General features: G+C 46.0%; 1 protein-coding gene across 1 annotated transcript in view; it reads left to right on the forward strand.

Moving 5' to 3' along the window:
• Positions 1-12,936, forward strand: part of SMYD2 (SET and MYND domain containing 2) — a 58,425-nt gene extending 45,489 nt beyond the window's left edge. Inside the window, exons 7-12 of the mRNA XM_032136420.2 lie at positions 1,742-1,844; positions 4,277-4,387; positions 5,070-5,190; positions 6,242-6,416; positions 8,418-8,526; positions 10,933-12,936. Coding sequence (XP_031992311.1) covers positions 1,742-1,844; positions 4,277-4,387; positions 5,070-5,190; positions 6,242-6,416; positions 8,418-8,526; positions 10,933-11,013 — 700 coding nt within the window. The 3' untranslated portion in view covers positions 11,014-12,936. The remainder of the gene's footprint in view (positions 1-1,741; positions 1,845-4,276; positions 4,388-5,069; positions 5,191-6,241; positions 6,417-8,417; positions 8,527-10,932) is intronic.
• Positions 12,937-13,362: the final 426 nt, after the last annotated feature.

Here is a 13,362-nt window from a genome sequence, read left to right on the forward strand (position 1 = left end):
TGTATTGACACCTTTATAACTGAAATGAACTATGGAATGTCTCTGTTCTCAGTATCTTAAAAGACTAAAAGATTAAGAGGTGCTGCTGGGCGTGGTGGCTCACACCTATAATCCCAGCACTTTGGGAGGCCGAAGCGGGCAGATCACGAAGTCAGGAGTTGGAGACCAGCCTGACCAACATGGTGAAACCCTGTCTCTACTAAAAATACAAAAATTAGCTGGGCATGGTGGCGCACACCTGTAATCCCAGCTACTCAGGAGGCTGAGGCAGCAGAATCACTTGAACCTGGGAGGTGGAGGTTGCAGTGAGCTGAGATCACGCCACTGCACTCCAGCCTGGACAACAGAGCAAGACTCCATCTCAAAAAAAAAAAAAAAAAAAGAGTGAGGTGCTTTGAGGATTCACACCTGTCAGTGGTTGCCAACAGAATTATGATACCAAGAACATGCGTTGTTTCAGGGTCTTTGCCTTAGTGCATTTCCCCCACCTTCATTAAAGAGATAATCGAGTCTGCCTTGAACTATTTAATACTTCCACAAGATGGTTTAGAAATGTGCTTTTATTTTAATACAACTGCCTTTCGATGCATTTGTTTATTTGATTTCCTAGGGCCTGATTCCTTGGGCATCACTTTCCAGGAAGCCAAGTGGGCCTTGGTGCAGTGCAGAGGTGGCCCTCCCCAAGGTCAAGACCAGGAAGTTGCTACCTGTTTATCTCAGGCACCAGGCCAACCACATACTTTGCTTAGGCCTTTAGCAACCAGGAGGTGGGGGAGTGCACTTGGCCATAGCCAGCCTGGGGCAGTTCATCCTCATCAGGCTTCGAAACCCCTTTCCCTTTTTGTATTCTCGGAGCAAGCAGGAGAGGGGCTGTGGTCTCTGGAGGGTCAGGGAGGTGACATTGGCCACCAGAGCAATGACACACATGGCTGTGAGTGCCCGTAGAAGCATGAGCCCCAGTTTCTGGGCAGTTTTAATTGGGGGAAAAAATCCCTTTGGGCTGAAATCATATCGGCATTGTGATTTCAAAGGCAGCATTTTCAGAGATCAAGCACTTTTTCCCTGTAGTTTAGAAATTTCTGTTCTCAGAACTTTGACCTTGATATAATCAGAAAGCTCAAAGCACCTCGCATAGGCGAATCTCTCTCTCTCCTTCTCGCTGTCCCTGAAAAGCAGACAGTGAGCAGCAGGAGCAGTAATGTCCCAATTTTCCAGATGAGGAAATTGAGGTGCAGAGAAACTCAGACGGGTGTCTCCGGGTCTCTCAGGGGATCACACACCCTTCCTCCCTTAGGAAGCTGGCATTTCTCAACATCTGAAAAAAACATGTGAGAAATAATCCACTAATACAAAAAGCTGCTTGAAAACGACAACGCACCTGTCTTTGACAGTGTATAGTGGAGTAGCAATTAGCTGTGGGTATTGGGTTCTGAGAGCTGCATTCTATCAGGAAGGAGTATTTGTGGCATTTGTTGTTTTTGCTGTTGTGTGTTTTTTGGTTTTGGCTTAGATAGTACTTGAATTATGGATTTCAGTTTTTAATATGGTGAAAGTCGTAGATGGTAGATAGGATTATCAATGCATGCAGAACAACCTCTTAGAATATGATAGCCAACTATTAGATTTTTTAAAAATGTCTTGCAAAGATTCAGCTCCTCTGACTTAGCAAATAAGTAGTGAAGGAGACTAAACAGTCTGCCTATCTCATTTTAAAAACTGGGTTTTCTCTTCTGACTGACAGCGTTGCATTGATGAATCATAGCTGTTGCCCCAATGTCATTGTGACCTACAAAGGGACCCTGGCAGAAGTCAGAGCTGTACAGGAAATCAAGACGGGAGAGGAGGTGAGTTCATGGCTATGGGTGGCTGCAGCAGGGGGCTTGAGACTGCTCTTTTAAAAGGCAATGTGAACAGATCCCTGCAGTGTCACTTGACAGTATGAGCTGTGAATGCCTCCAGCAGTTTAGTTGAGTCTGCCCCCAGGCTCTCCAGGAGTCGGTGATCAGATTTGTGACCTGTAGCTTAGATTCCCACACTTTGGGGCTTCTGTTTTGTGCTTACCATTTCCATCTCTGGTCAAGAAAAACAGGAAGTAATAAATTTGAGTCAAATTTCTCATAAAGCTTTATAGAGATTTAGAGAGGAAGAAGACATTTACTACCAAAATGACCACAGTCAAACTTTTGATTATCTTTAGAGTCTCTGTATCCCTATTGCCAAACAACTGAGCTTTATTTTATTTTATTGTTTTGGTGAATTCTTGCTTGTTCCCCACCATCCCGCAAAGGTCCAAAGCAAAAGAAAGCAAGCGACGCAGCAATAGCTAAAGAGCTGGCACTCCAAGATACACATCAGAATTTCGTGTTCGAGCAGTTCCACATCTGAACTTCAGGTCGCAGTTCACTTTTTAGGAATCTAAATCAAAGGTCCAGGTATATGCAGTAACAGGAGAAGTCAAGGCAGTCTGTGGCCAAGGGGCACCTTAGTTTCCCTCCTCAGCTTCAGGATGTGGAGAGAACCAGCTTTCTCATCACCTGCTCCACGATTCCCTGTTCCCTTCCTGTGTGTGATTCCTGACTACTTCATGAGACGTCTCACCTAGGAAGGGCTGGCCTGGTGGATTGCTGTAGTATGCTCTGTGTTCTTAAGTAAATTCCCAGCAAGACACATGAGTTTGTAGGAACTTGTAATCACACACTTAGGTTAAATTTCAGTTTAGCAATTTGTAATGCTATTTTACGTTGCATGCCTGGATATTTGAAGTGTAAAGTGTAACTGTCGGTGTGCTGAATGAGAAGTGCTTTGCTTTCTCTGGAAGGCGCTCACTAATCCACAGCTGCACTGGGAGCTGAAGCCCAAGGTGCAGGCAGGTTGGCCCTTCTACCTTCAGCTAAATCCATTATGATGAGGGTGTGTCCCCTTTCGGCTGGGGTATCTGAGTTTCCAGAGGTCTTGTGGAGACTGCCCTGAAGCCTTTCTTGCAACAGATAATTGCAGCCAGTCAGAATGCAGTCAGTCACCCAGGCTCCAGTGCGCCTGTGGGCTGACTGCAGAGGTGAGCGGGTTGTCACCTAGGCTGGCTCAGTCTGGCTGTGAGCAGTGGTACTGGAGTGGCCTTTGTCGCCATCTTCTGGAAGCTTCCGTATGTTGCACTGTGTGTCAGTCATTACAGAGATCGTCGGCAGGCTCTTGCGGTGTGAGGCAGGGCAGGGGTGGCTGCGGTTTCCTTTTGCCCTCATGTTCTCCCGGATCTGAAACGCAGTAACCTCATTTTTGGGAAGTCAGTGCTTTGGGGATTACTTACCCTTCAGAGAAGGAGAAACCCCATTCCCCAGGGTTTCGGGGTAAGCTGCAACGTGTCCAGTACCTCCCCATGGGCTGGGGAGAGCTTAGCACCCAGCCCTGTGCGTGTCCTCCCCTGCCTGCCTGGTGGTGCCCGCGGTCACTGGCACGCTAGCGGCTTCGTGAAATCCATCTGTTCAGTCAGACATTTGCCTGATTGTGTGGGATGAGCAGCCAGTGCTGTCCCAGTGAGTAGATAATGGACATCTAAATGCTGGTCTCCTCCATATGCTCCAAGTCTTAGTTACAGACCCCATTAGGAAAAGGCAAGGACGGTGGAGCCCCATGAACCAAAGGTAAGGACTTTCCAAGCTCCCTGCCCTGCAGGATCAGGAGCTGCCTGCTGGGCCAGGCCGCAGCATTCTGGTGTCCTAGAAGTTGTGTTTACCCTCCGCTGGCCCCCCAGAGCTGTGGGTCCCAGCCCACCGAGTGGAGCCTCTTGCCCATTGCCAGTTGATGTGAGGAGAAGGAGAACTTAGCTGCATGTGTGTGGCGTATGCGTGCTCATGCCCTCCCCTGCACGCAGCATCCAGTGATGACGGCAATGAAGCATTTGTGCCGTCTCAGGTAGTGAAATATGAAACTACATGAAGGCCAGGCAGAGGCAGCTGAGGGAGGCAGGGATCCTCTGAACCCTCCAGGACACTGTTTTAAGGACTCCTTGATTCTAGACTCTTTCCACTAACCTGCACCTTGGCTTCAGCTCCCAGTTCAGCTGTGGACTAGTGAACGCTTTCCAGAGAAAGCCAATGTCAGGTGGCTGCTCAGTTCAGGAATTCGGTGCCTTAAAGCAAACAGCACATTCCTCCGCTGCAGCCCACCTTATCCTCCGCCCCTGCATGGATACCACCGCAGGTGACTGCAAAGGCACGGGAATGACGAGGATTGAGTTTACCTGTAGCAGACTGAAGCTTTATCTTTTTGGACCCTGTAGGTTTTTACCAGCTATATTGATCTCCTGTACCCAACGGAAGATAGAAATGACCGGTTAAGAGATTCTTATTTCTTTACCTGTGAGTGCCAGGAGTGCACCACCAAGGACAAGGTAAGGTTGTTCATTGGGCAAGAGCGGTGACTGCACTCTGATCTCAGGACCTCTCTGCTGAAGAGCTTGTCTGACTTGGCGGATCTCCTCTAGGATCTTTTTGACCCTTTAAACCCTCCATTCAAAGACAGCCAGAGGGAATCCAGTTAGACCAGGTCTCTGTTCAGACCTGCTCCTAGTAGCTAAAGAAAACATTTCCATTACACTGTACAAACAGGAGAAGGGTCTGCCAAACTGCTCTTTCTTGAAAAGAAACTGAAAAGAAACAACTGCTCAAAGGAGGAGGGGGGGAAAGCACATGAGTATAATCTTTAGGCTTTCCAACCTGTTCACCAGAATACGTGGAAATTTCCCTAGCATTTTCCAAATTGTTCTGTCAATGCCATCCTTCCTTATTCTAGTGTCTTGATTCATAGATGTGTAAACACGTATATCTGCCCATAGCCAACACATTTTAGATAAGGAGTATCTAGAAAATTAATCTTTTTGTTTTGTTTCTGTAAAAAGGTAATGGAGTACTGAATTTCTTTAGATGCATTGCCTGATTTCCTTTCATTCTTTTGTAACCTTGGAAGGGGTCAGTGTCGACCGCTGTGTGGGAATGTGTATTCGATGAGAGGTTTCCCTATCAGTGTGGTTTCCATGGGCGGTAACACCTTGCCCTTGTGGACATTTCCTTCAGGATAAGGCCAAGGTGGAAATCCGGAAGCTCAGTGATCCCCCAAAGGCAGAAGCCATCCGAGACATGGTCAGATATGCACGCAACGTCATTGAAGAGTTCCGGAGGGCCAAGCACTATAAATATATCCTTTACAACTGCCCTGACAGCTTATTATCCCTCGCCAACAAGACAAGTTGGGAAGTTGGAAAGAGGGAGCAGGAGAAGGATGGATTTAAGATTCTGAAAACCAAAGGAGGAATGTCTCTTAGGAAATGTGTAAAGGCGTACTGACCACCCACGATGTGGTGTCCAGCCCATTGGAGTTGTATAATCTTATTTCCCCTTATTTGGCTAGTTTGGCTGGGAGCCCCATGTGGTGGAGGACCGTGAAGGACAGAGCCTTCATGGCCTTGTGCATTGGGTATTTTACTTTGGGCAGGCCACAGTGCCAAGGGCCTTGCTTATTTCAGCTCTCCTCACTGGCACACTCTGGGCAGGGACTTTGCTCACTGCCATGCAGCAGATGAGGAAACAGCCTGATAGATATTAAGTAGTTTGCCCAAAGGACACAGCTGATGGTGGTAGGATCTAGGATGTTGTCCCAGCTCTAACTATCAGAATCCATGTTCTTAACCATTGTATTGTAGCATTTTCTTGGGAGTTGAAAAGGGATTCGATTTGTACTACCCTTCAGAGGGTAGAATTTAAAACCAGTGAGAGGAAATGAGAGAAAGTCACATTGTTTCTCAGCATAAGAAAGAACTTTGCCACAGTGAGAGTCGTGCTCAGGGTTCCAACTTGGGTGAGGATTTGAATTTGATGAACCCGGGAGGCGGAGCTTGCAGTGAGCCGAGATTGTGCCACTGCACTCCAGCCTGGGCGACAGAGCGAGACTCCGTCTCAAAAAAAAAAAAAAAAAAAAGAATCGTGATTTTAATCAACACTGTTTACATCAGAACTAGGGGTCTGGACCCTGCGGCTAAAATTCTTGAGTTGAGCGGTTCCAATCTTCAGGTTTTCATTTGTTTTTTCTGGAGAAATGTAATTCCTTTCACTTTTGCTTGGCTTTCTGTAAGTTACTTTTTCATGGGGTAAGGGTGAGAGTGGAGTGGACTAAAGAACTCCTTGAACCCAGCCTGGGGAAGCCTCCAGGCAGCTTGGGCCCGGTGGCTGTTTCCTTGACTCCACAGCACCCCCTAGTGAACTGCTGGAGATCTGCGAGCTCAGCCAGGAGAAGATGAGCTCTGTGTTTGAGGACAGTAACGTGTACATGTTGCACATGATGTACCAGGCCATGGGTGTCTGCTTGTACATGCAGGACTGGGAAGGAGCTCTGCAATACGGACAGAAAATCATTAAGCCCTACAGGTGATTGCAGAGGCTGTTCTAATCATCCACAGAGTGGAATTTGGTTGTTTAGAATGTATACGATAGTGTCATCTTCCTGCCCTTTGCTGAGACTTGCCTAGCGCAGCTGCCTGTTCGCTGCATCCACATCTGGAGGTGCTGGTGCAGGGCACTGCTCCCGAGTCAGGCCTGTTCTCACCACCATCCCGAGGAGACAGGTTGAGGTTATGCAGCGGATACTGGGGCAAGATCCCTCCCAGGTCCATCCAGGGCCATATCCATAGCAGTTAACTCAAGCTAATTTTGAGAAGCCACTAGTTTGCTTCTTTTCCCATCCACCACTTCCAAGTTTAATTACTAAGTGGTGTCTCAGAAACCCTGCTTTTCATTGTTACTCACACCATCCCCTTCTTTTGCTTTTTCAAATTACAGCCCCAGTTTGCAAATGGGGAAGCTCTGAGACCAGTGGGTTGACCATGGCTATCTAACCTCCCCACCCCAGGTTTGAAAAAAAGAAAAAAAAAATCGCTTTTTAATTTGTAGTAATAATGAATATTAGCCATGGAGAGATTTCCTGCCTGAGAGGGTTACTAAACCTAAAAGTGGGTGACAGACGGAAGTTGTGGCTTTGCCATCTGACTCGGACTAGACACTTCAGGGCTGAGGTGGCCTAGATGGGATCACTGGAGCTCTTTTTAAAGGCATTGATGTTATACATTTACAGGGTACGTCCAACACCAAGTGGGCCAAGTGAATCAGGGTCGCTGGGCATTAGACCCAGAAATCTGTGTTCCAGAAGCATCCCAGGTGTTTCTCAGGAGTTTGAGAAGCCCTCAGTCTCCTTCCACTTCCGAGATTAGGGTTTGTGAAGGTTGTGTCTGGTCTGAATGTCCATTGCCCACTCCACCCTCTACCTACCCCACTGTGCCCTGATTAGCCAGCAGGGGGAGCCCAAAGGAAGCCAGCTCTTAAAATCTGCTCTTGGAAACAATTTGTTAAATTGGGGATAAACTCAAACCTTCCCTTTCTCTGGAGTGTGTGAGGAAGTCCACTGGCCTCATGCACAGTTCTCTGTGTGAGATCTGTAGGGAGAGAGGAGCAGACAGACAGCATCCCAGCCCTATGGTTCTCCCAGCAGGGCCTTGCTGTGCTAGACCCATCTTTATCTGCGTGAGCCCCTCCCGGAAGCCCAGCTCCGGTCTTCTGTGGGGCCATGGGTCCCAGGGCTACCTCCTGCCCAGGAATACGGCTAGAACATGTCTTTTTGGACTGACTTTCAGGAGACACAGGGTGGAACAGCCTAGCCTTTAAATAAACACCTCTTACACACACGTAAACACACACACTGGCTCGTACCAGCTGCCTGTGGGCCCTGTTCCTAGGGAAGTGGCTGTTTCCCAGGCAGACCCCATCAGTCAGCCTTCAGGTACAGCCAGAGAGAACACTTGCTGTATCTAAAGCCCCTGCTGGACAATGGGGAAAGAACATCCAGAAGACACAGGAAGTGTTCTGACTTCAGAGCACTTACAGTTTTGCTAAACCAACCCATATCATAGTGTGACAGAAAGCTGGGGTCTTAAGACACATTGGGGTGTGTGGGGGTTTGGTGGGTGGGTGTGTGTCTGAGTACCTAAGGTGATAGGCCCAATTGCTGCCTTCATAAATGGGACATTTACTTCACAAGCTGTTTTCCCAGGGTCTTCCTCTGGGTATATCTGAAATATAAAAATCTGGACTGGGATTGAAGGTTGTATTTACAAATGCTTTTGAATAGGATTTCTCCTGCAGTTGTTATGTAGCTTTTCAGAAACACACAAACTACAAATAATGAACAACGTCTGCAATGATTCGGCAGGGTGGCAGCATCCACACTCTCCACCCAAACCCTGGTGGGATTTGGAGAGGCCACTGGTGGGCAGAGGTTGGCCCTAAGCATGGCAGCCTCCGGCTTACTGCGCCCAGCCTGTGGGGTGGCTCAGTAGCCGCTGACATGGTGGCCTGTTGTCTCTTCTCTTGTTCTAGTAAGCACTATCCTTTGTACTCCCTCAACGTGGCCTCCATGTGGTTGAAGCTAGGGAGACTCTACATGGGCCTGGAACACAAAGCCGCAGGGGAGAAAGCCCTGAAGAAGGTATGTCTGTAACTCGGCCTTAGGATTCCCAGTGGCCAGACGGACTCCTTAGCACACCTCCTTCATGCCTCACCAGGCTGAATGGCTGAAGCAGTGGAGGGTGAGCAGTTCTCACCCACCCTCTTGCCGTGGGAGCAGCGGGGGTGGGTCCTGCAGGTGAGGGTGGAGTGAGAGAGTGCACCTCTGCTGTGCTTGTGTCCAGGCCTTCCTCGAAGGGAATGGGTACACACATCCAGAGGGCTGACCGTGATCACAGGTCCAGCCTGTACCTGGAGGAATTCTCCATTCGTTTGCCCTTTAGGATTTTCAGAATGTTGACCCCCAATTGTGGTGAAATCAAGGAGGTCGGATATGGAGAGTTAGGGTTAGGATGTTAGAATTGCGCATTTGCTGTTTCTAAAATGCCCTTAATCATCCTCTTGGTTCATTGAGGACCAGTTACATATCAAGACCCTCGTGTGCTTTTCCTTTGAATTCTTACAAAAATGAGAGGCTTTCCTGATGAAGAAAGTGAGGTTCAAGCAGGTTAAGTGAGTAATAGCCTAGGGTACATGGTGGGGCCTTCATTCAAATGAGGGTCTAGGTTGAAAGCTTCAGCTCCTCCCACTCAAGCTGTGATGAAACTGGTGGTGAGCCAGGCCCCTGGGCAGCATTCGCCTTCAGTTTGATGACTGCCCTGTGCTGCCCAGGAGCCAGGCCCCGACCCTCACATCACGGGAGGTCAGAGTCATCATCCTAAGTATTGATTCTCATTGTTTGTGATGTGGAATTCGCAGTCAATATAGTGTAATTTAGGGGATAGTCCATTTACTCCTGTAAGAGACTTTATAAAATGCTGGGGCCATGGACAGGGCCTGCAGGCCTAATCTTTCACCTTCTCCAAAGTTTCCCAATAGACTATTTGGGAAGATGGGATAAGGCCCACATCCCAAATAGAAGGGTCAGGGCACAACTAGGCTGGAAGGGAGCACAAAACAAAATTTTCTGTTTTAAACCATGGAATTTGTCTTCTGAGAATTAGCCATTTAGGTCACAGCTGCGAAGTGTGTCAGGTGATTAAGTAATAGATCAATGAAGGCTGGAGCAGATCTGAGCAAGGAACATGAGTCTTGAAATGAATGCCTGGGCAGGGTCAGCACCTGAAACAGGTGATTTCCGAAGGCTTGCACTGTTACTTGGCCTGCCTCCTCTTGGCTTGAGATCTAGGAGGAGAATATATAATAGATAGGAATGCCTGTCATAGTCACAGGCCATTAAAAATTCTCCGGGGGAATACTTTTTTCTCTGAGTAATTTGGCTGAATACAAAAGAGCAAATACATTCTTAGAGATGACATTTGATATAAACTTCCTGTATGCCAGGTGCTGTTCGAAAAACTGTATCTGAATTAACAACCCCGAGAGGTAGGTATTATTCCAGTTTTACAGTTCAGGAAAATGAGGCACAGAGTAATTAAGTAAATTACCCAAGGCCGCACAGCTAGGAAATGATTAAACCACTGGAAACTTGACCATTTTACATTGCCTCACTATAAAGAAACCTTAAGTACATTCTCTAGCATCCCTCAATGAAACCTGCTACCTTTCTTTAAGTTTTTAGAATATGTATTAAAAGGAAAGAGTATGCTTTTCAAAAGGGAAAAATAGTTTAACCACATCTTGCAGGTTAGTAATGTCAACTAAAAATCAAAATAGCTTTGATATAAAATTCACTATGGACTTTACCAGCATCACCTATTTTCTGGGTTGAACATAATCAACAACATTAGTCCTTAAAGCATGTTTTACTGAAAAGATCTAGAATCTTGGGGCAAGAGAATGTCATGAAATCGGTTTCATGACATCGTTTCTCCAGCTGGATATTTTTGCAGAATGTTTTACCCAGCAGTAGACACTGGATGAGTTGGCTACCAGATAGTCTTGTCCCCTTTTTTAAAAAAAAAAAGGTCGGGCACAGTGGCTCACGCCTGTAATCCCAGCACTTTGAGAGGCCAAGGCAGGCGTATCACGAGGTCAGGAGATCGAGACCATCCTGGCTAACACGGTGAAACCCCTTCTCTACTAAAAATACAAAAAATTAGCCAGGCGTGGTGGTGGGCGCCTGTGGTCCCAGCTACTCGGGAGGCTGAGGCAGGAGAATGGCGTGAACCCGGGAGGCGGAGCTTGCAGTGAGCCGAGATCGCACCACTGCACTCCAGCCTGGGCGACAGAGTGAGACTCCGTCTCAAAATAAATAAATAAATTAAAAAAAAAAAAAAAAAAACAGGTCCTGGCGGAAAACATAGGCTCTAATGGCCAGTTTGCATCCTGTGCCTTAAAGCAGAGAGATCCAACTTAAAGTTACCCTGGGTGGAGGTGTGAGGAGATTGGCTTCTAGGCTCTCATTGTTTGTCTTGCTCTTTCCTAGGCCATTGCAATCATGGAAGTAGCTCACGGCAAAGATCATCCATATATTTCTGAGATCAAACAGGAAATTGAAAGCCATTGAAACTATGCAGCATTTCAGTTTTCACTTAAACACTTAGTTCAGAAACCTTAAAGGATTTGAATATTCCAAATTGCACACGTCACTCCAGTATCTCTGTAAAATAATTGGAATGAAAATACTTCTTGCACTTAAACATTGCACATGCCATACTTTGAGGTTAGTCTGAATCTTGAACTTTAATACCAAATTAATTTTGAATGCTTTTGTTTCCTAAGAGATAATGGCATGGTTTCATATGTTATACTTTGGACAGACAGAGTTTTAAAAATGGAATTATTTTTTCTTTCATGCCTCTTGTAATGTTCTGAACAAACTTGAATGATGAAAGAAAATAAAAGAGATATCAGCATTTGAGGTTTGTGTTATCTTCTGTCTCTGGGGAGGATTTCTCAGTGGTGGTGGGAGCCCAGTCTTGGAGTGGAAGTGACACCTGCTGTCCATAATTCAGCAAGCTCAAGTCTTCTCCCTGGGACTGGGGTCGGGCAGCCTCTTTATTCTGCAGTTGCTTTCGTGGTGCTGTGCCTGTGGAGGAAGAAAATGGGAAGAAAGAGAAAAAGGTACAAGAAGGAAAGAAAAGTGTATGTGGTGGAGGAACAGTCCAGTGACCCGAGTGCCCTTCAGCAGGCGAGGTTTTGAATCTGTTCTCTGGTGCCTGGTATTCCTTCAGTGTATAAAGGGGCTTAGTGCGTGCTTTGCTTTCTTGGCTTTTCTGTCCCCATCTGTCTGAAAGCAGACTTGCCATCTCTCATTCTGTTGATTCTTCTGTGCAGTACTCTCCTTTTTTGGAAAGACTCCAGGGTATGCTTGGGAAGGAAAAAAATTTTTTTCCTTCCCAACCAACCCTGTGTTGTTGAGTAAACACTGATCTCTACCCACACAGACAACAGGAATCCAGCTTTCTGCAGCCCCACAGCCTAGAAGCAGCAACCTGGGGAGTTGTTTGTTAGCAACCATTGCACAGAAGGACCCAGCACACGTTCCTGAGTGCAGGGGTGTTACTCTTAGAAAAGTGTCTTGTAGTCCAAAGAGAGGAACTTCCCCACTGGTTAATTAGTAAAGCCTGTTGAAATTTACATGTCAATTACCTTTCATAGTCATGGTCTGAAAACAGCTAGAACAGCTGTAAATCTGGTACATTTTCCTTCCCTCCTCATCTACACGCACCCGCATCTTCACACACACTCATGCCCCTCTTTCACACGCAGTTTACTGCAGACAGTGGGATTTAGCAGATAGAATGCATTCTCTTGTCCTGTGTAGTCCAATAAGACATTTATTGAACACCTGGTACTATCTATGCTAAATGCTCTGAATAGCTCTCGGTGCAAAGAGAAGAGTAAGGCATGGTAAAATAAACTTAGCCTACCATCTCTAAAGGTTTTATAAAATTTGCAAAAGTAATCCTTTCTCAGTAAATTCAAGTAATTGAAATGTATATGAAAAAAGTAAACTTCTTGGTTCCTCACCAGTCCCACTGCGTGGAGCTAACTGCCATAAACAGTTTGCTTTATATGGTCCCAGCTTTTTCCACTCCTGGAGGATGTATCTATATAAATAGATTTAGAAGAACAAAGACAGGATGGTACTGACATAGGATTTTGTAACCTGCTTCTCCAAACGAACAAAATGGATCTCTTTGCATTTCAGCACTTACAGATTTGCCTCATTCTATTTAGAAGCAGAATACTGCATTGGATGCATGTCATCGTGGACTCAGTACTTCTCCTATTTGTGGACAGGAGGTTTTTTCCCAGTTTGCTGCTATTACAAACAATGCCACAGTGAATGATCTGAAACATAAAACTTTGTGTTGTGTGGTAGTATTTTGGGGAATAGATTCCTGGAAGTGCAATTTCAAGATCCAATAGTGGGAATGTTTTTAAAATTTGAATAAATATAGCCACATTTCCTTTTGTTAAAAAAAAAAAACTGCATCAGATACAAATAAGATATAATAGTATTTGCTTTCCTCTCCCTCATAACATTGTATTATCATTAAAATGTTTTTGGCAATGTAATGTGTGAAATATTTTGTTTTATATGCATTTATTAGTGAGATTGGACTGTTTTTCATATATTCAGGATTTATTTTATTTCTTCAGCGAATTGACATTCATGGCTGAGCTGTTTTTAGCACAACACTTTCTGACACCGAATGTTTGAGGTTTTATCTCACACCAGCTATTCTCTAACTCTTTCTTTGGACACCAACTGTGTGTCCTACAATTCAGTTCTATTCTGATACTACCCTGGAGTTAGCGTCAGACTCCATAGGTTTAAAGACTCCATCCCACAAGACTTCCCTCACTTCAGATGCCAGTTGGAAGGATCTCACTCGGTCACCCAGGC

Source organism: Hylobates moloch, unplaced genomic scaffold (assembly GCF_009828535.3).
Source record: "Hylobates moloch isolate HMO894 unplaced genomic scaffold, HMol_V3 SCAFFOLD_18, whole genome shotgun sequence".
NCBI classification, from domain to species: Eukaryota; Metazoa; Chordata; class Mammalia; order Primates; family Hylobatidae; genus Hylobates; species Hylobates moloch.